At 49.0% G+C, this 21,835-nt stretch overlaps 1 protein-coding gene across 4 annotated transcripts in view; it reads right to left on the reverse strand.

The window, feature by feature from the left end:
• Window positions 1–21,835, reverse strand: part of LOC132025746 (carboxyl-terminal PDZ ligand of neuronal nitric oxide synthase protein-like) — a 262,674-nt gene that overhangs the window by 68,207 nt on the left and 172,632 nt on the right. For all 4 annotated transcript variants that reach the window (XM_059413435.1, XM_059413434.1, XM_059413436.1 and 1 more), the window contains one exon: window positions 7,204–7,296. In XM_059413435.1, coding sequence (XP_059269418.1) covers window positions 7,204–7,296 — 93 coding nt within the window. The remainder of the gene's footprint in view (window positions 1–7,203; window positions 7,297–21,835) is intronic.

Genomic DNA, 21,835 nt, shown 5'->3' on the forward strand with positions numbered 1-21,835 from the left:
CTCACGCCAAGGTAATTTAAAAAATCAACACCAATAGAGCAGCTTCTCTGAGTCACATTACTGGCTTGTCAAAACTTCCTGCAGAGAGAACGCTGTATGTGCCCCAAGACCTGCAATTACAGGGGGTAAGACCACGGGTCCCGCCTGGGGCATTCTGAACCCCACCATCAGTGTGGTGAAGGACCTGCTTCGGGGACACCCCCAGCTAAGCAGTGTGCAGGGACGCCCAGGGCAGGCCCATCCCTGGCAGCCATGGGAGGCCCCGGGCACCTGGCTTTGGCTCCAGGACTCCCTGACAGCCTTGCCACAGCTTCCTCAGAGCACACCGCCGTCTAAGAGACTGTCTCCCACCTTCTCTCCTGCCCCGCTCTCTCCTTCACCTGGAAACAGCCCCCCACTGAACTGTGAACCCCCCGGCCTCGCCCAGGGCCTCCCCACCTTCTCGAACAGGCACTAAATCCCGCCTTGGCATTTGGTTTTTGGAGGACCTAGAATAACACAAAGTGAGAAAGAAAAGATATGGGCAAGTCATTTTTAGCTGCTTCCTTTTCTATTCCTATTCTCACAAAAAAAATTCTCCAGCGCGTACAGAAGAAAAGTCTTCCTTTCATTTAATAACGTTTCTACAATACTTCCTTCATGTTTTCAGCATTGGTCACAACCTTAAAAGATACATACTAAGGCTCAGAGACATTACTACCCCCCGCCAAGTTCACCTAGCGCGGTGGTAATGAAACCCAACTCGTACACCTCCATGCCCCACGCTCTTCTTGCCGCTCCAACTGATATAATCAGAGAAAGTCAGTCTCCACCACCTGCAAATGGTAAAGGGCTCGCAGACCACGGAATGGGGGAAGCGTGTTCTTTACCTAATGAGTGCAAATGGCCAGTCCTCCAGGGAAAGTTACAGCCATTCTGACATTCCAAAAATCTGCCGGCAGGGAATGGGATGTGGGAACTGGGTCAGAGACAGGACTGCCCGGAACAGTGCCAAGAACAGGAGAGAGAGTTGGGATCATTATCCTAGCTGTCCTGTCTCCTCGTAGAGCCCGGAAATGGATAAGGCATCTTTGAAGCTCTTCCCCAGGAACCCAAAAGTGGAGGATGAACTTGTATTGGCACTGACTCCCTAGACACATCAAAAGTCTGTAAGCTTTATCATTATTCATGCTCCTGGAAGCAGTGGAGACTTCTTAAAAAACAAAACACAACACAACCTTGCAAGGGCCTTATTAACTCAGTTTGACAAGTTCTCCATGTTTCCAGACAGAACAGGATTAGTCTGAAAATAGAGCAATCCCTCATCTTCACACATCATCTAGGGATACAGGTAACACATTTCAAAACTGCAGTGTTCATAAATCCTCACACGATGTACATAATTCCTAATGTGCGTGCTTTAAAATGAGCAGACGGTAAAGGGGGCCCAGAAATATGACATGGTAGGAAAAAAACTGGACCAAGTTTGGTCCTGGCTCCATCAGTATCTGTGTGGGTGACCCTGGGACAGTCACGGGACCTCTCCTGTCCTCCGTTACCAAAACCCAACCAACCATGGGAGCAGACTCAATTGTTCCTGAAGTTCTTTCTCCTGAATCCTCGTTCTACCATTCTTCCTGCCACTTTTCTTATGCAATTAGATTTGACGTCTATGTTTCCACAATAACTAAAGCTACTCTTTGGGCAGGAAACTAGTTCTCCTGCGATGTGCTATCCCAGTGACAGAGTACAGGCTAGAAGTTAAAGACCTTGGGTTGATGAGGCATTTCCTATAGAGAAGCTTTTCTCTGAGCAGCCTGAAGAGATGAGTGGACACACGGCAACACAGTGGTGGGAAGAACCTACTTATCTGAGGGAGAGAGACCCGATTCAGACCTTAACGTCAACTTCTGATGGGATGTGAGGTCTTGGGCAAGTTGTTCATTCTTCTTTCACAAAACGAGCCCAAGGACGGTACCTACATCACAGAGTGGTTATGACCAATTAATAAGCATACAGAACATCAAACGGGCCCAGCAAATGGCAGGTGTTCCAGACCAGCGTTAGCTCCTATTTTTAGCTGTTCTCATTACCATCATTCCATGGACCAAACTCTCATGAGTTTGGTCCCTCTGTCCTTCTAACTTCACAAACAGATGAAACAGAATTAGAGAGAAGACAGGGTCCCTGCCCCTAAAGGCTTAGCCCATGGGGGAAAAGAGATAAATAGCTCTAATGCACATCTGTGGGAGCTGTAATAGACCCACGTGTGCAGATAATGCCATTAAAAATAATTCTGCTGGAAAGGGTCAATGTCTAATACCCTTTTGGATCCTACTCAGTTCCTTGAACAGGGTAGACACACAATGAGAACGAAGGAGCCTTTGTAGGATGTTAGGAGAGCCTTAGGAGATCCCAACCCAGTTACTGGAATACAAGAGATATCATATGAAACTGAGGCCTTTCAGATCCTTTCATAGAAAAACCCTTTGGATGAAGTTCAAGACTAATCTTTCTTATTCGGAAGCCCACTCCCTAGCAAATAGCACTGTAGTGGGACTCCAGGGTTATAATAAATGATCATTATTATATACACAGCAAAGCTAATTACTTGGGTCTGGCTGGGAGTTGAAGAAAACGAACTGACTGGGAGCTGACAAAGCCCCTTAATAGTGGGGTTCACAGCACAAATCTCAACCAAGAGTCCACGGAAATTGAGATTCATTACCTGCTGGCATCAGTTCAAGATGACAGCATTTTTAGATGCTTGTTAACATAACCGAAAAGGTCTATTTTACATCTCAGTGAGAGATGATCGTAAAATATCTGGCTATGGTCTGTCCTGGAATCAGGCCCCTGAGCAGGTCCGGCTGAGAGCACCACTGAAGTGAACGACTCCCATTGAGGCCTTCCGGAGCTTGGGAAAGGCTTTCCTTCCTTGTGTCTTCAAATGGGCAAATGGACAAGAGCAGAAAAGAGGGAGGGAATGTGAGAGCCACAAGTATCAAACGAGACTTCATTTGATCCAACTGCTAAGTACTCAGTTCTTCCCGATTTGAGGACATCATCACAAATCATGCTCACTCATCCAGTGAGCCAACAACCACAATAACTGAAAACACACCACATGGGCCAGGTCCCCAAGTAAGTGCTGGGCTTACCACAATGGCACCGTCCTTAAGAAGTTCTTGGGAGGGCAGGGAATCCCTAAAACCATGCCTTCTCTGCAATCCCCACCCCCACCCCGGCAGAAAGCAACCCACTATTCACCAAGCATAGACAGGCAAGCAGGTCCCAGCCCGCCCCAGAGAATCAGGAGGCAACAGTGCACAGACCCACTTGGCCTCTAGGGTCTGCTTTGTTTCTAGCCCAGGGGGCTCTCAGGACCTACGTAAGGACAGGTGACCCACACGCCCAAGCAGCACAGAGCATCTCGGTGGGCGAGGTCAAAGTGATCACCTGATCCAACTCTTCTTTTTTTGTAAAGATTTTATTTATTTCAAAAAAATAAAAAGATTTTATTTATTTCAAAAAAAAAAAAAGATTTTATTTATTTCAAAGACAGAGATCACAAGTTGGCAGAGAGGCAGACAGAGAGAGAGGGGGAAGCAGGCTCCCCACTGAGTAGAGAGCCCGATGTGGGGCTGGATCTCAGGACCCTGAGATCATGACCTGAGCAGAAGGCAGAGGTCAACCCACTGAGCCATCCAGGTGCCCCCGGATCCAACTCTTGATAGTGAAGCTCAGAGAGGCAAAATAACCTGCCTATGACCCCAAAGCCAGGTAGGGAAGAGCCAGGACGAGGACCCAGGTCTTCTCTTCTTAGCAAAGGGCTCCCTCCAGCATGCACACTAATCTGGGGAAAGTCAATGTGTTTGCAGGCGGAGGGGACAAGTCAACATTTTGACCATGGAGGGCAGCCCAGACACTGAGGAATCTGTTAAGAATGTCAGGCTGGACCTCTACTGTGCCCATGGCTCATTATCAGCCGTGACCTTTTCTACACCCTCAGCCACTGGGCAAGAGTTCTAGTTCTTAACCTTGATGAGGATGGCCGTCAGACATCCGCAGACTGTTCCATTTCCTTGGAGACAAGCGTGGCACGTCTGCACTCAGCCTCTCTCCATTCTCTACACAGAGACAGACAGGCAGACGGCGAGGTGGCGTGAGCTCTCAAATATCAGGGACCGGCCACGAGGGAACCAAACGACACAGAGGCTGACCACTGTGAATGTGCACCCAGCTTCCCAGGTGACATAAATGAACGCTGTGCTTACAGGCTCTATCCAAATCACAAGCACGCCCAAAACAGACACCAGGCAGGGGTAGAGAAAACAAGACGGGAAGCATCCCTTTCCCAAGCCTGGCATCAAAAGAATCAGACTGAGGAAAGACCTGTTAGATCACCTCTTGTCTAGGCCAGCTGGAGAGGGAACCCACACTAGCAATTAGCAGGGATGGAGTTTCAAAATGAGTCACAAGGTCCCACGGGCCCCCTGGGGAAGACGCTTCTCCAGCTTAGCTCTCATTACTCAGTAGAAGGAAGCTGGCTTCTCTGCCAGGTCCTCAGCACACAGGTGTTCTTACGGGGGGTGTGATCTTGGGCAAAAATATTTAAGGCTCTTCGACATGAGTTTCGTCATATGCAGATTGGGGATGATGCTGTGGCTTAGGGTACCTGACGCATGCAGGACCCGGGGAGATGGGGAATAAGACTGCCCCCTAAGGGCAAAGCACAAAGTGCCATCAGCGTGGACCAAATCAGAGGTCTACTAAGTCACCCGCAGAGACAGAATAGGCCCCACGACAGCAGATTGTGAGATGGAAGCCAACCGACAGATGATGTCAGCTGGAAGTGTGAGCTCAGCAGGGTAGTGGGGAGGGGCAGGGACGGCGAGCCGGGAAGCTACACAAGTCGGTGACGAAGGCGGACTCTGGCAGAGCGTGTCAAACAGACCCTGGGAAGCATGGGCCCAACAAGGTCCCTACGAACATCCAAGGGACCCATTTATCGTGGAACCAGGGGTCAGGAAACATTCCTGCCGCACGATTAGTGGACTTACTCCATTTCTCCCTTCCACACTCACCGAACCATGTCTAACCACATGCCTTCCCACATCACTTGCCTCAGAGAAAACGTGCTTTTCGGGCCCGTCAGGCTAACGGGAGTATCTGGCCTGGCCAACCGTTCTATGTCTCAAAGTGAATAAAGGAACTGTTGGTCAAGTCTGCACGCGAGCCTCTCTGGAGCTCTGCCAGGGTTAAGTCTTGGACTCTGGAAGGCCGATCACTCAGTACCCAGCCGGGGAGCCGCTGAGTGAGGACACGTGAGAGTGGCTGATTTCCCGAGGGGACTGGGTGCTGTGGAAGCTGACCGTGTGTCCCCAAGCCCTTCCCAGGAGGTCTGATGCAGAGACACATGCAATGGGCGTGGAAGCATCTTGTAATCTGGAAAGTGCCCCCACACCACAACCACTACTTCATCAGATAGGACACGAGGGCCCTCAGCCACCGGCCCCCTGCCACACAAAGGGCTGAGTAAAGCTCCCTGACACACGAGACCAGAGCCTGCCTGGGACTCAGGCTGCCTGAGTCATGAGCCAGGGTGCGCGGGCCTGTGTTTTTTCCTGAGGGCACCTCTCGCTTTTAAACTCACATGGCCATCATCACCCGTGATTTATTTCACTGGCTTCAGCAACTCACCTGTCCAGGGACTCTTAAGAGGACGATGTTCCAAAGACTGTCCCACGGTTAACCACTGCGTGCGCACACGTGCGGTGGGGGAGGGGCAGAAAAATGCCCCTCCCCACCCCCCACCGCCGACCGAGAACAAGATGGGGACTCTGGCCACAGTGTGGAGGTTTATCAAGGCAAAAACATTTCAGAAGAGATTACAAATTCCCTACTGCTTGTAAATTTTTAAAGAGCTCTTTACGAACGGTATTATCATATTCTATTTTTTTCCTGTATAATTCCAGCCTCATAGCCATAACTCTTTCTAGAACCTCCCCTAAAGATATTTAGAGCGCATAAGAGAACAAGTTTTGCTTTAATACATAGCAGACCTTTGTAAACGTCCATTTGTTGAGAGAAAAAATGAGCAACCTACGGAAGCAGAGCAGCCCCCGCCGTGGAGTGCTGTCCAGTCCTACCCTGGCCCATGTTTTCGCGAGGAGGACACGGAGCAGATTCACATCCTCGGACCAGCAATATGACCCCCCTTCCACGTCTCTCTCAACTATCTGGTTCTCCCAGTTTATGTCGCCTGTGACTACATACTCGTCTTCACCTTCTAGAGCCCCGACCCTCAGGGTCTACCTGAATTAACGGCATCTTGGGTTCAGAACCAAAAGCAGCTTGTGGGGTCTCTACACTACAATGTCCCTGCGTGAGGGTGCTGCCACCGGATGTGTAAAACAAGGCCATCCTGAGTCCAAAAGATACCAGCAGAGTGAAGAAACAGAGAAACAAAAGGACTCCTCCTATATCCTCAATCTCACAAAGCCCCTTTCTGCTTCTTTCTGGAAACATACACTCTCCCCTCTGCCAATACGTACATCTAGCTTTTCCCAGAGGTTAACATCATTCTCCCACGACACGCACAAGTAGCACAAACACAGCCACACGTTTAAGCGACATTTGCCCCCTCTCTTGTGTCACCCCCACTCAGAGGAATGCCCCCCAAATGGCTCCATCCCCCTGCCCCCTCCCCACCTTGGCTACAGCCCAGGCTTCCTGCACACGGAACAACAGCCGTGGTTGGGTCTTGAGGGACTATTCCAAGAGACGGGCTGAAGCAGCAGCAACAGGACAACACAGTGGGGCTGGGGGACTGAGGGTGATTCGGGACAGAAGGCAACAACTGCTAAGGAAGCTTCCCCATCCACCCTCCTGCCGAACCCTCTGACTCGTCATCCCGTTGAATTTCAAGTACTTCCTGAGATCAAGACTCCAAGGTCCAGGTGACAAAACGCAAGGATGGCAGGAGGTGGAGCCCTGTTTGCCCACAGGACGCCAGGACATGGAACCGCTGGGCTGTGGAGAGCACCGGCCTCCACCTCTTCTGCTGCAACCGCGGCCTCTCAACACAGTGGCTGCCCTGAGCAAGACCATTCACCAGACGAGGAAGAATTCTGTCCAGGGAGTGGCCTAGCAAAGACAAGGCATCCCACGCCCACCTTCCCTGCCCCCCTCCTCACTAGTTTCTGGGTCAGAGCTCCTTACCTTCTTCTTCTTCTTCAGAATCACTTTCACTCCATCCACCGAAACCATAATGCTCACCTTCTTCTTCTTGATGTTCTTGGCTTTGAACTCATACTGCAGGGGGAGGAGAGAAAGAAGCACAGTCCAGTCAGGTCAACGTACCTGCAAGGTCCCAACTAGCTCACGCCCCGGAAGGTGGCCACAGGTGGATTCTCAGGGGATGTAAAGGCAGGTGGGTGTCTCGGGGTCAGCACCTGGCCACCAGGGATGGCCGTGGGATGGGGTAATCCATCCTAACGAGCTGAAGACAGAGCCCGCCTTCAAAACATCATCGGAAACCCAGAACCTTCCCTCAAAAACTCATTCTGATGTTCGACAACCTCCACTGACAGGTTTTTCCTATGTCTACGCAAACGCTGTGGAAACGCAATTCCATCTTCACTGAGGATTAGGAAGAGCTGCTACCGGTCTTCAGATCAGGGCTGTTGTGGGTTTTTTCACATATTAAAAAAATCATGAGTTCTAAGCTATTCTCTGTAAGCTCAAGTCTCAAATTCCTTTATCCGTAGGTCAGTTTCCAAGTCTACCCACAGCTCTATTAGCCTGAAATATTCTGGAGAGTATTCTAGAAAGGATCTGACTAATGGTGGTTACGAGGGAGGGCACTGCCTCACAATCTCTATGGGTCCCTACGCTGCTGACGGACACTGGCCTCATCCTCATCCCCAGACATTCTCCGTTACATTTGCTCATTCCTAGCCATTGCTTTTGCCTGTGCAGACATCTGTGATGGCCGGTATAGTTCTACATTTTCCTCACTGAACTTCTTCATGAGCACTGGCCCAGTTTATTAAAGCTCTTTTCATCGGGTCCCCATCTTGGGAGCAGCTCGTAGCAAATTTCCCAACCTAATTAGTAAGACATCTGGGCTACAGGTTAAACAGTGAAAACACAAGACCCAGAGCTAAGACTTCTACTCCAACCTGCAGCCCCTCTTCTCTGGGACTTTTTATACTCAACACGCTCTCCCAGCATGCCCCCAGCCAAGCTTGGCACTGCATTCAGCTCCTCACCGGCACATCTAGAACCTAATTATTTCTAACTAGAAATGAACCCAATACATCCTAATGAGAAGAAAACATAACCTACTTTGAACACTCTCATTAGAAATCCAGAACCTTCTATGGGCCAATACTCTGATTTTAAGGATTCAACTTAGAGCTTCCGACCCTGCCTGCCTTCTGTCCCTTCCCCCACAATCCAAGCCAATCCTACCCTGTTGCACAGTCTGTGCCGATAACCCCAGGCTGGCTGCCGCCTGCAGACAAGGACATGACCTAACTGCAGCCAGAGGTTTTTCTTTCCATCGTGAGGGCAGGTTCTGGCTTATGGCTGATTTGAGTTTCTGGCGACAGCAACATACATCACTCCCCGCTCTGGTGGTCACTCTTCCTACCCTGTCAACAGCTGTCCTTTTTGCCAAGGGGAGCTTGCAAGAAAAGCAAACCGGAGCGGTAGGCGTGTGGAGAAAGAAAACAGCAAGCTCAGACTTTGCTTCGGAGCGTGTCCGACAGCACGCACGGGAGGAGAAGCGTGTCAGACCGGCGTGTGGCTCAGGACCAGGCCTCGGCCACGCACCTGATCCCTCTCCAGGGCGGCAGCTGTCAGCCGCTGAAGGCACAGCATGTCTGGCATGCACCGCAGGACCTGGCTGTGATCCACGGCGAGTCCCCTGACTGCGCCTTCTGCGCGGGTACAGTGTTCCATGAACAGAAATGACCTCGGGTGGAAGAGCCAGCCCGGGAATCTGCCAGTGACCGACTCTGGCCCCGTGCCCACTGGGACAGGTGAACCTGTCCTCTGTGGCTTGTCTTTGCTTTCTTCCAGGAGTCCACTCACAAGCTCCACAGATTTCCTCCTTCTGCTTTTCCAGCAATAACATGAAGTGTTAGGTGTCCACATCTAGAAGGCGCTATGTCCCTCCCCCAGCCTACTGGGGGTTTTAGAGAGCCCACTGCCTGTTAAACCATCTTAGAGGTCCTCCATTGCCTGCTAAACCGTATTAGAGGTCCTCCATTTCCAGAAGAATCTGGTAGCAGCTGATCATCTCTTTCTTGTTGGATCCACTTCCCCATTGGTTGCCCGGTCCCTAGTTTTTAAAAGTCAAGATTCCTCCCACAGCCAAGGCTGGCAAGGAGGCAACCAGCCAGCACCTGGCCCGTGCATCTGAAACACTGTTTCTAGAGCTCACATCCTGACTACACATGCCTTTTAATACCCTGATCTGAAGAAGAGACGAGGTAACTGAATGTCCTCTTCAGACCTGGAACACAGCCTCCCCCTACCCGGGATGGCTCTTCTGGGCTCTGTGGGCACCGGGCCTACCCGTAAAAGCATGACCAAACTGGCTGCCCCAGAGCCTCAGTGGCAATGACAAAGCAGGTGTCACTCCTGACAGCGGCGGGTGGAATGCTCTGGAGTGCTTCCATACAAACAGGGGCAAGACAGGCATGAAATGGGCCCCGTTACAGCTGCCAGGACCGCCCGAGTGACATTTAGAAGAGCTCATGGGCTGCTCACGTTCGGCACCTCTGACCCTGCGTGTGCGCGAGTGTCCCTGACCCTTTCCAGCCCAAGAGGAAATACTCCAACTGCAGGTCCGCCGGAAACTCCATAAATCAAAGGAAATGAAGTGTCTCACAAGGCTGAACAGTTACTCTCCTGAAACTCAGTTTATACGGCAACTGCACTTCACTTGGACAACCAGGATATCGTGCTCGTGGGGGTTGACGAGACCGACCTGGAGGCAGGGGAGATCACAGGAGGGACCAGGAGAGCAGAGGGCAGGGGCTCACAGGGACACAGGGACGAGCCTCCTTTTCCCCAGGGTGTGTGCTCTGGCTCGTCGGGGGCGGGGCGGTCAGGCCCAGGAGGAAGCGTGTGTCCCGCGGGATGGAAAGCTAGGCTGCTGCGGCTCTGCCAGGGGGCGAGGAACAAACAGGACCCCGGGGCCGCCGTCTGCACCGACTCCAGCCTCCCGCAGAGCCCAGGCCAGCTCCGGAGGCTGAGCCAACCCACCAGGCTCCCGCTCCATGCGGTCAGGCTGACCCAATGTACTGGCTCTGCCAGCTGGGGCCCCGCCACAGGGATAGATGAAGCCCTCCAGACCACATTATCGTGCCAGGGGTCTGTCACCAGAGCCTGGGGACCTGCTGGCAGGGCGGAGTGCGGTGCCCAGCAGCGGGGGCCCATGCAGGGGAGGCGGGGAAGAGGGAGGTGTTCAGGTGCAACGCAGCCTGGAGGAAACCATCTCAGCTTCCAGAAGGGAAACTCCATACCCGGGGAAACATGGGGAAACAGGGAGACGGAGCGTGGTGACAGTCGCAGGGCAATATGAGTGCTGTATGCAAACGCCATAGAGCAGTTTTCGAGAACGGTGGAAGTGGAAAATGTTATGTCTATCTTACCGCAATAAAAAGATGAAAATTGTAAACATGGTAAAGAAATACAGCCCTCCTCATGGCAGGGCCACTTTAGCTCTGCTCGCTCCTACTTCTGTCCCTCTCCCGCAGGCACGTGAAACAGGCCCCCCTCTTCCAGTCTTCCGGTTGCTCTTTCCTGTGCCTGGGATGCCCCCCGCCTCCACCTGCTTGGTGGGCTTCTGCTTCTTCTGGAATTATCCTGGGAGCCCTCTGCACAGCAAAGCCTCGCAGGTCCGCAGCCTGATTCCTCCCCCCGGGGCTGAGCCATCATCAGGGACTCGACAGCCATCCACAAGCCTCTAGAATCACTGCCACCAACTGGTTGTTGACGTCCCCACTAGGCCAGGCCCGCTCCTTTGAGAACAATAGGACCTATCTGTCCCCAAGAATCTAGCTCCAGGACACAAGAGGGTGATAAAGGAATGTCAAATAAATTCATGAAGTCAGTTGACGGTGGTTATTCACAGACCCCGAAGGAAACATGACACTGTCTGCAAAGGTAAAATAAACATTCCTGAAATTAATTAATAAATGAACTGAAGTTATTAAAACCTAGATTCCATTTGATCAGCATAAGGGCTTTGAGAAGATCTGACTTCCCAAATTCTTCCTTACTCCACACACACCGCTAATCATCTTCATTTCTGCCGGCTCCATATACTCCATTTAATAAAATAATTCAGCTTTCATTATTGGTCAAGGCTGTTCCCAATCATCTGATGGCACCAGAGGAACCTCTGTTCCCAGGGCTATCCCGCTTCCCTAAGTTCCAGCTCCTGTGCCTGGGCAGCCAAAATATGAGGGACGAGGTGCTCGGGAACTGTGGCAGTGCCGGGCCCCACCGGGTAGCAGTGACTCGAACTGCTCATTCATGTGAAGCCACAGACAGGTGAGCAAAAACCCCGTGTCACTCAGCATCAGGGAACTACACTCCACAGTGAGATCCCACCTCATGCCTGTCAGAACGGCTAAAATGAACATGTCAGGAAATAACAGAAGTTGGCGAGGATGCGGAGAAAGGGGACTCCTCTTCCGCTGTTGGTGGGAACGCAAGCCGGTGCAGCCACTCTGGAAAACCGTATGGAGATTCCTCAAAAAGTTAAAAATAGAGCCACCCTACAACCCAGCAATTGCATGAGTAGGTATTTACCTCAAAGATACAAATGTAGTGATCGGAAGGGGTACCTGCACCCCAATATTTATAGCAGCAATGTCCACAATAGCCAAATATGGAAAGGCTCCAGGTGTCCATCGACAGATGAATGGATAAAGATGTGGTGTATATATATATATACAAAGGAGTGCTACTCAGACATCAAAAAATTTGAAATCTTGCCATTTGCAATGATGTGGCTGGAATCAGAAGGTATTTTGCTAAGTGAAATAAGTCAATCAGAGAAAATTATCATATGATCTCACTCATATGTGGAATTTAAGAAACAAAACAGGATCGTAATGGAAGGGAGGGAAAAATAAAAGAAGAAGAAATCAGAGAGGAAGACAAACCTTAAGGGACTCTTAATCATAGGCAACAAACTAAGGATTGCTGGAGTGGGGGTGGTGGGGGCATGGGGTAACTGGCTGATGGCCATTAAGGAGGGCACATGATATAATGAGCACTGGGTATTAAATAAATATATATTAATATTTATATGATAGTATATAGGATATTATATATACTATAATATATAATTAATTACTAAATTAAGTTTAATGTTTAATTATTACTATTGATTAATTAAATAAATAAGACTGACAAATCAATGAACTCTACATCTGAAACTAATAATCCACTACCTGATTAATTAATTGAACTTAAAGTTTTTAAAAAAGCATATAAATCATAAAAAAAAAAATGTGAGCAAGGTAAAGACCATAGTCAGGACTAAAACCAAATTCTGAAATACCTGTGAAGTTTCCTGTGAACCCTACGTGAAGACATTTAGTTCCTAATAATCAATCAACCTCAAGCCCAGCATCTCATTTTAGCAAGACCTATAAGTGAAAGTTGGGTATAAGTAAAATCTCTCTAAGCTGCAAAATACTCAAAAGGAACCAGAGGAGCTACTTTTTAAAGAAAGGAATATTCACTGCCATTGTATCATAAATGTTGAGCTTATATATTGACCCAGCTCTGTAGATCAAGAGATCTGAAACTCAAGTTTTAAATTCCACTTGGCATACCTGATTTTTTTTTTTTTAAAAAGCAAAATTCCAGACCCAGCCCTCAGAGATGCTCATTCAGCAGATCTGAGGTTGGGCCAGAAGTTGGCATTTTGGGGGGATACTGGTGGTAATAGAGATCGCACTGTTCAGAAACACCACTCTGGGTCCCAGAAGCGTATTGTAAAAACTCGTTCGTATTTTCATCGGCCTCTAGAATTGCATTAGACGGAATCAGTGTGTCTTGTTCATATGGGTACTGTGTTTTAAAGTATGGCTACTACTGTTAGCAATTAAAATACAGATTCTTAGAACAGCACCGTGGCTCTTTGCTGTCATACATTTCCTAAATCAAAGGCAACTAAAGATCCAACCATTCTGTCGGGAGAGAATTCTGGTGTGTGGTTCCTACATTCCATTTTATGCATTTTGTAGCCCTGAAATATTTCATTAACAAAATTTTAGAGGAATGCTTGTGTTCGAAATGGTCGGGACCACAACCGTTGACCAAACATCGCATCTTAGGAATGAAGAAAGCCACTGCCCAAAGATGGCCCAAGAAAAAGTTCCTCAGGTTCATGAGCAGAAAACCCGAGTCCGGAACCCATATCTTCTGACCCCCTCCCTGTGCTCATGACTTCATGGTATCTGTTCTTTTCACGGGCCCAGGATCCTGGCTCTAGCAAATGAAGTGATTCATTCATTCCTCCATACATCCAATATAAGCATAACGAGCTCTCTGGTGTGCAGGCACCCCACCTTACAACAAAGAAAAGAAGGAAGAATTAGAAACTAACTTCACGGGTGGCTCAGTGGCTTAAGCCTCTGCCTTGGGCTCAGGTTATGGTCTCGGGGTCCTGGGATGGAGCCACACTGCTCAGCAGGGAGCCTGCTTCCCCCTCTCTCTGCCTGCCTCTCTGTCTACTTGTGCTCTCTCTGTCAAATAAATAAATTTTTTTTAAAAAAAGAAAGAAAGAAACCAACTTTACAGAATCTGGAACATTCTCAGGCTGCTCAGTGGACAGCCGCGATGCCCCTCCCCCCCCGTCCTTTCCCACACACTCACACTGGCTTGCTCTCATTTCCTCAGTTGCTTCCTACCCTGTTCCACACCCAGGGACACAGGTCAGTGACCTGGGAAGGGTGCAGAATGCCAATGAGGTCATGAAAATATGGCAAAGGGGCCCTCTGAACAGAGGCGGGGTTTGGGGGCAGGAAATATCCAAGTTCTCGCTGTTTGGAACAGCAAGGAAGGGGCGAAAGGTCGATCCAGACACAAATGTTCCAGGGGAGGGAAGTATCTGCAGGGTCAGGAGACCGGCACGCTGGCTGGGGGCATATCCAACAGGCCCCCGATGGCGGGCAGCAGCAGAGCGTCAAGGGCAGGCGGTCTGGGGCTGCGCACTCAGGGGAGCCCGTGCGTGGCGCCTGCTCCTGGGGGAGAGAAATACAGCCATCACTTTTTCCAACCCGGAGCATGTTGACAGGTCATGGGGAGCTGAACGACAACCGGAATGATTAAGGGGACTCACAGGGGTGATTTATGGAGCAGGATAAGAACCAGCACTAATAATAAGCTACTGCTCTCGGGTTGCTTTCCCCTCCGCCGGCGCTCATGGCACGTGAGAAATACCTAGTAGCACCTTCTGAGCAAAACCCGAGGCAGAGTGGGTGAAGAGCCACGAATTAAGCAGCTGTGACCCACAGGACCAGTTCTGCCTTCCCCTCTAGTATCCAACCCAGATGCTCCTCTAAATGGTGAGGCTCATAATTTAGAAGACAGGAACGTTGAACTAGCCTTTCAGAGGAAGAAAGAAAAAAATGCTTCAACAGTGTAACTCGTCCCTACACACACTCAGACAAACAGACATGCTACCGGGAGGAGAGGTCTGCTAGTATTTAGGAAAGCCGTGAATGGAAGATTTAAGGGTTTTCTTCCTCAGATCCAAATGGGTTATGAAACAATACTGAATCCTTCGATCTTTCTAAGGTATCTTTAAAAGAAAGACATCAATCATGCACCGTGACCTCCCCGGGCAACCTTGTTGTAAGCTATGAGCATCCCACAGCCACCTTGTAAAGTTAAATGAAACCCTTTGCATCGAGGGTTATGAGGGTTCCTGAAGAAGCCAGGCTTATGCTCTTGGCTGTGTGACCTTGAGTGGAACACTTAACCTCTCTGGGAACTGCCCTTTCCTTCTGTGAAATGAGGGTCCTGGGCTGGATTACGTCGGAGACTCTTCCCAGTTCTCAGTGCGACTGACACCGCATCCATCATTGCAGCGAGTGTGCGGGGACGGGCCCACGCCCGACCCAGAAGCAAGGGAAGAGAGTGGAAGGGAGAAAGCGTGCAAGGGACAGGGGCGGGTTCTCAGCTGGAGAACAAATTATTAGAGTTTTGCACAGAAAGCTTCGTGGGGGTCACATGCTGTAGGGTTTTGAAAGAAGTGCAAAGCAGAGGGGCAGAGGCTGAACATCAATCCCAGTATCAGAACCGAAGATTCCAAAAGGACCGAGAGTAGAAAGGGGTACCCCAAGAAAGGCCAGGAACATAGACCTAGTACTGGGCTGTAAGAATGAAGAAAACGCACTGATAAAATTCCTGTAGAGGGATGCCTGGGTGGCTCAGTCAGTTAAGCCACTGCCTTCAGCTCAGGTCATGATCCCAGGGTCCTGGGATCGAGTCCCACATCAGGCTCCTTCCTCAGCAGGGAGCCTGCTTCTCTCTCTGCCTCTGCCTGCCACTCTGCCTACTTGTGTTCTCTCTCTGCCTCTCTCTTTCTCTGACAAATAAATAAATAAATAAAAGCTTTAAAAAAAAATTCCTATAGAGACAGAGAAGCAGGATAAATAAGCCATCTCTCAATCCTCTGCCTGGAAAAAGTAGCGATGCTTTCAACAGGGACGGCGCACGGGTGAGCTCACGTGAGGCTTCCCCCCTCCTTGTCTCTCCTAAGTCTTTGTTCCAGGGCTCTCCCTCCTGGGCTTGGCCCCATCTGCAGCATGCAGAGGCGAGGAGAGATTTGAGACGCCTGTGTTTGCACTCACCCATGAGGGTCGGGTGTTCTCGGGTTTAAGGGGGGGAAACAGTGGACAGATCAGGGGACTGAGATGAATGTTCGTGGTATAATGAAAGATGGGAGCGAAAGGGTCACTCTCGGGAGACCTAAAGACACTACTTGAGAAGGAGGAGTTGGGAGGGTTCTTGGAGTAATGGTGTTGTCTCCGTCAAGTGATCATTCAGCCTTTAAGAGGACAGCAGCAGTTGTGTTTGAAAAGCAGCTTCCATGAGGAGTCTGAAATCTACTCCCAGAAGCTTCCACTTAATGATTCTCTAACGTGGTGCTTCTCAAACCTGACGGTCCACGTGACTCACGCGGGGGTCTTCCTAAGCTACAGGCTGGGGAGGTGGGAGGTGGGGCACGGATGCATTTCTCAACAAGGTTCCAGAGCAAGGTTTGAGTAGCAAGGGTCTAGAGCTCGCATGTACACCCAAAAGGTATTTGGAAACTTTAACTGTCTGAACGAATGATCCCTAAGGGTTTTGTTTTTATCCTAGTATTTTATGATTCCCACCAACTGTAATATTATTATCCTGGTTACATTAAAAATTGAGAGAGGGTATTTCTCATAAACAGCCCACCTTTGATGGCCAAAAATCAAACTCTAATAGACAAAAAGGATTTAAAAAAAAAAATAGTATCCAGAGCACAAGTTCCCAGAAGGGAGTACAATCTGAAGAGTTACTGACTTATTTCCAAACATAATAATTTCCTACTGTCAGCAGGTGGCAATATTTCCTCCAGATCCAAGGGATCACGAAGCGCAGCAAAGGTTCTCCACCCTGGCCGTACAATGCGACCATCTGGGATGCTGATGAAATCCCCATCCGGATCCCACCCCCAGAAATTCTGATTTCATTGGTGTGGTGTGCAGCCTGGACACTGGGATTTTTTAAAAGCTCCCCAGGTGGTTCTAAGGTACTAGAGTGAGATGCAACACACCCAGAGGAACCAAGAGGCAAAGAGGCGTAAGAGGTGAATGCTGGCCACCCCATCAGCAGGCGCATCCCATAACCTCCACTCGACTACATCGTCTCTTCCATCCCATTACCAACAGGTTACAGGTTGTTATACCGAATACTTAGGCCTGACACCAAAAACAGGAACCGCCAAAGAAAATGTTCTGATAAATTGGACTTCATCAAAATTTTAAAAACTTTTGCTCTGTGGAAGCCAGTTTGACTTGAAGAAAAAGACAAGCTACAACCAGGAGACAATATTTGCAAGTTACACATCTGACCAAAGACACATCCAAAATACCTAAGGAACACTCAAAACTCATTAAAAAAAAATTCCAAGTAAAAACTGGGCAAGAGAGAAGCAGAACTTCCTCAGAGGACACAGGAAGGCCAAGAAGCCCATGAAAAGAAGCCAGCGGGGTTTGGAGGTCGGTTCAGAGCTGCTGTGTGACAGCAGGAAACATAACCACAGTGAGTCTTGCCTAGGAAAGGATGGCATAATGTTATTTGTGTGCACTGGAACTTCTGAAGTCGGCATCCTAGGGCCTACTGAGCTGTGTCCAGACATCATCATAGCTCCCTAAGACAACAGCACAGTCCACGAAGGCAGGAATAATGGCTTCCCATGATAAGATGCTCAACATCATTAGCCGTTAGGGACATGTAAATGGGACCACAAGGAGATCCCACTCTGTACTAATTAGAATAGCTAAAGTAAAAAATAAACAAACAAACAAATAAATAAATAGATGGTACTACCACCAAGCACTAGCGAGGATGGAACACAACTGGGCCTCTTATAGGCTGCTGATGGAAATGTCAAATAACACACCCATTCTGGAAAATGGTTGAGCAGTTTCTCCTAAAGTTACACATATGCTTACCATATGGCCAGTGATAGCTCAACTAGGTATTTACCCAAAGAAAGAAAAACTTATGTTCCCACAAAAACTCGTATAGGAAACGCTAGCAGCTCTATTTATAATCACTAAAATTAGAAACAACCCAATATCCTTCCAGCAGGTAAATAAACTGTGGTACATCTATATAATGGAATATAATCAAAAGTCATAAGGAAAATATGTAGTTCAAGTGTGAGGTGTATCATTATTAAAAAAAAAAGTCACAGGTGGGAATGAAAACTGGTGCACCCATTCCAGAAAATGGTATGGAGTTTCCTCGAAAAGTTAAAAATAGAGTTACCCTGCAATCCCACAATTGTGCTACTAAGTCTTTACCCAAAGAATAGGAAAATACTAATTCAAAGGGATACATGCACCCTGATACTTCCAGCAGCAGCATCCACAACAGCCAAGTCATGGAAAGAGTCCAAGTGTCCATCAGTGGATGAATGGATAAAGAAGACGTGGTGTGTATACACGACGGAATATTACTCAGCTGTCAAAAAGAGTGAAATCTGGGATGCCTGGGTGGCTCCGTTGGTTAAGCTGCTGCCTTTGGCTCAGGTCATGATCCCAGGGGCCTGGAATCGAGTCCCGCATTGTGGTCCTTCCTCAGTGGGGAGCCTGCTTCTCTCTCTGCCTCTGCCTGCCACTCTGCCTGCTTGTGCTTTCTCTCTCTTTGACAAATTATAAAAAAAAAAAAAAAAAAAGACTGAAATCTTGCCATTTGCAACAACATGGATAGAGCTAAAGGGTATGACGCTGACTGAAATAAGTCAGTGAGAGAAAGACAAATACCATATGATTTCACTCATATGTGGAACTTAAGAAACAAAACAAACGAGCAAAGGGGCTGGGGGGAGGGAGAGAGACCAAAAAACAGCCTCTTCACTCTAGAGAACGCACTGCTGGTCACCAGAGGGGAGGTGGGGGGGCAGGGGGGGAACAGGTGATGGGGATGAAGGAGGCTCTTGTGAGGACCACCGGGGGATGAAGCACTAAACAGCACACCTGAAACTAACACAACACTGTGTTTACCAGTGGAAATTTAAAAACTTAAAAAAAAAAAAAACTAAAATGGTAAATTGGTTGGACGGTTAAAAAAAACCTAACACATGAAAATGAACTACTGATTCCCACAAAACCTGGAAGCATCTCAAAAACATTACGCTTTGAATGCAAAAGGCAGACTCAAAGGTTACATCCAGGTGTACAATCCAGTTATAGGCCATCCTCAAGGCAAAACTGGAGACAGAGAACAAAGGGGTAATTGCCAAGGCTTCGGGCTGGGGAGTGGGTACAGCCACAAAGGGACAGCACCAGGGAGAAGGGGGTGACGGAGACAGTGCTGCACCCTAATCGTGGTCGCGGCCACTAGAGCCTAGCGGCTAAAATTCACAAAACTATATCATAAAATCGATTTTACCCTGTTAACTTTAAAAATAAATGACATTTAAAATCTTTAGTTTACATTTTTAATTTAAATTTTAAATTAATTTGAAAAATAAAATGAAAACCAAAATGGTCTGGGCTGGATGAAACATTAGGACCGGGGGATGCTCCAACCTCCTCCTCTTCAGGGGGTCCCTCCACTCCACACCTCCAGGGCGGGAACAGACTGTCAGGAGCGCTGTTCCCACAGCAGTGCCAATGACAGTGACGGTCCCAGATCCTGTCCCTTCCAGGTTAAGAGCGAGGGCTCCTGTGGTGCCCTACAGTGCAGGCCGGGAGAACCTCACACCGGCCGGACGAGATGGGGAAGACTCCCCAGCCCCAGGGCTCCCTACACGGCTAGCCCATCCAGACACCTGCTGGATCACTGGGCTGGGGCGACAGACACCCCCAGGTCCCCCAGGTCCTCCCACTGCTCTGCATCCAAGCCTTCTCCACTCTGTCTGGTACCCTGGCGCCTTTGGGAGGCCATTTCTGTGGCCCCGGGGCAGTCACCCCTTCCCTTCGGGAGCTGTAATCAAGAGTGGATGTGTCTCTACAGGCACAGGCTCTCAGGGCCAAGTCCAACACTCCAACAGGCAGAAATCCTTTTTCGGCATTTCCTAGGCAGGAGTCTGCCACCGGGCGACACCGAGCCCACCACCCTGTCAGCTCCTGAACACCGGCCTCGTCTCCAAATCCACATACAGGGGAACTTCTCTCAGAGGCACCCCCTTACCGTCCCCCCGCTCTGCATCATTACCACCCAGAGAGGTTTCTTCTAACCCATGTACATGAGTCTTGCCCTCCAGCCTTCTGGAAGTCTCCGAGCACTTTCCCATGATCCCACTTCACCCAGGCCAGCGCTCTCCAACTTGGCCTCGTGTCTTTTCTGTTTCTCCCCCTAATTTCAGGGGTGTCCTGAAGATGATGCTGCAGGGTGAGGGAGGGCCCCAAAAATGCACCCTGCCATGATCCTAATCTTCTTGAAACACTATATATAACAGGTTCTGACCAAAAATTTTCTAAAACAACAGACTGCCTAAACAAGAGACTCAAAACCCGCTATTCAACGCTTTCGGCCAACGGACCCAAAGCGGCCAGTTTCCCTTCTACCAAACTGCTCCCTGACACATGTGACATCTAAGCTTGACTCTGCAGACCCCTGGGCTTGGGACAGAGCCTCAGCGACCACTTCAGGGCTGAGAAACCACACAGGCAGAAATGTGCGTCCCCCGACCTGCAGCCTACAGCTCTCATGTTTAATATGTTGGCGTTCCACATAATATTCTGTTTGACAAATGAGATCTTAACGTTTTTTTTTTTTTTTTTAAGATTTTATTTATTTTAGAGAGCAAGCAAAAGCACCAGCCAGGAGTGGGCAGACGGACCAAGGCAGAGGAAGAAGCAGACTTCTCGCTGAGCAGGGAGCCTGACTGGGGCTTGAGCCCAGGACCCCGGGATCATAACACCTCAAATTTTTCTTTTAAAAAATTAAGACCTGGGGGCACCTGAGAGGCTTCATCAGCTAAGCACCTGCCTTCAGTTTGGGTCATGATCTTGGGGTCCTGGGATCGAGCCCCACACCGGGCTCCCTGCTCAGCGAGGAGTCTACTTCTCTCTCCCTCTTTGCCCTTCCCTTCTGCTCATGCTCATGCTTCCTACCGGAACTTAAAGGAATTTCTTTCGTGCTGCTACGGCACTGAGCACTCGGGGGGCTGGTTTCCTAACTACGCTGAATACAAATCACGCTAACACTCTTTACTTGGAACGTGTCCTCTCTCATCTTCTCAACCCAACTCAGTTCTTTGAAGGCAGGTGCTCTCTAGGTTCAGCTTTATATCCAATGTAGTGTCTGTTATAGGATTTTCAGCCAAATGGAAGGACTTGATCTGACAATGTAGAGAGTACACTTGGGCCACAGAATTGAGAATATGAGGGCCAGGGAAGAAGCAAGGAACACTCCAGGGAGGCCAGCTGTCCCAGGGAGGTGAGAACATGTACAAGTCGCTCTCCTACCAAGCTTGCACACGCCACCCACACCTACAGACAGACAGATCCCGGACAGGAAGAACACTGGCCAGGGGAAGCTCTTGGCTAGGCACCCTTTAAACCTGGAGAAAGACAGTCTTCTCAATACAGCCAACTTCTCCTTCCATTTATTTTTCCTTTTTCAATATGTGGTTATTCTGATGGCTATCGAAAGGAAAGTCAAAGCACCATTACATCTGAGAACACAGGTTCCTGCCCTCAGACTCTGAGTGCGACACTTTAAAAAGTTACTTGAGTTCAGGAAACACACAAACTCTGCCTATTTGACCTACTTCTCAGTTCCTAAGAGCTTAACAGCTTATAGGAAATCAGGCTACTGACTGGACCACAGGTAAATTGCATACTTCCTTACGTTTTCCCCAAAAAAAAAAAAAAAAAAACCTGAAAAAGGAGAAAGAACAGTAGCCATGGAGCCCCATAGAAAATTACCTCTAATGGTCACCTTGTTCGTAGCAATCACCGCATTGTGAGTCCAAATCAAAGGCTCTTCTATGACTAAGCTCCACAATCATATGTCATCTTAACAATTTATTGGCTTGGAATAATTGTGCCAAAAAAGAGAACTATTTTTCTCCAGGCTAAAATGAGCCAAGTTGATTTTA

This window comes from Mustela nigripes, chromosome 10 (assembly GCF_022355385.1).
Source record: "Mustela nigripes isolate SB6536 chromosome 10, MUSNIG.SB6536, whole genome shotgun sequence".
NCBI classification, from domain to species: domain Eukaryota; kingdom Metazoa; phylum Chordata; class Mammalia; order Carnivora; family Mustelidae; genus Mustela; species Mustela nigripes.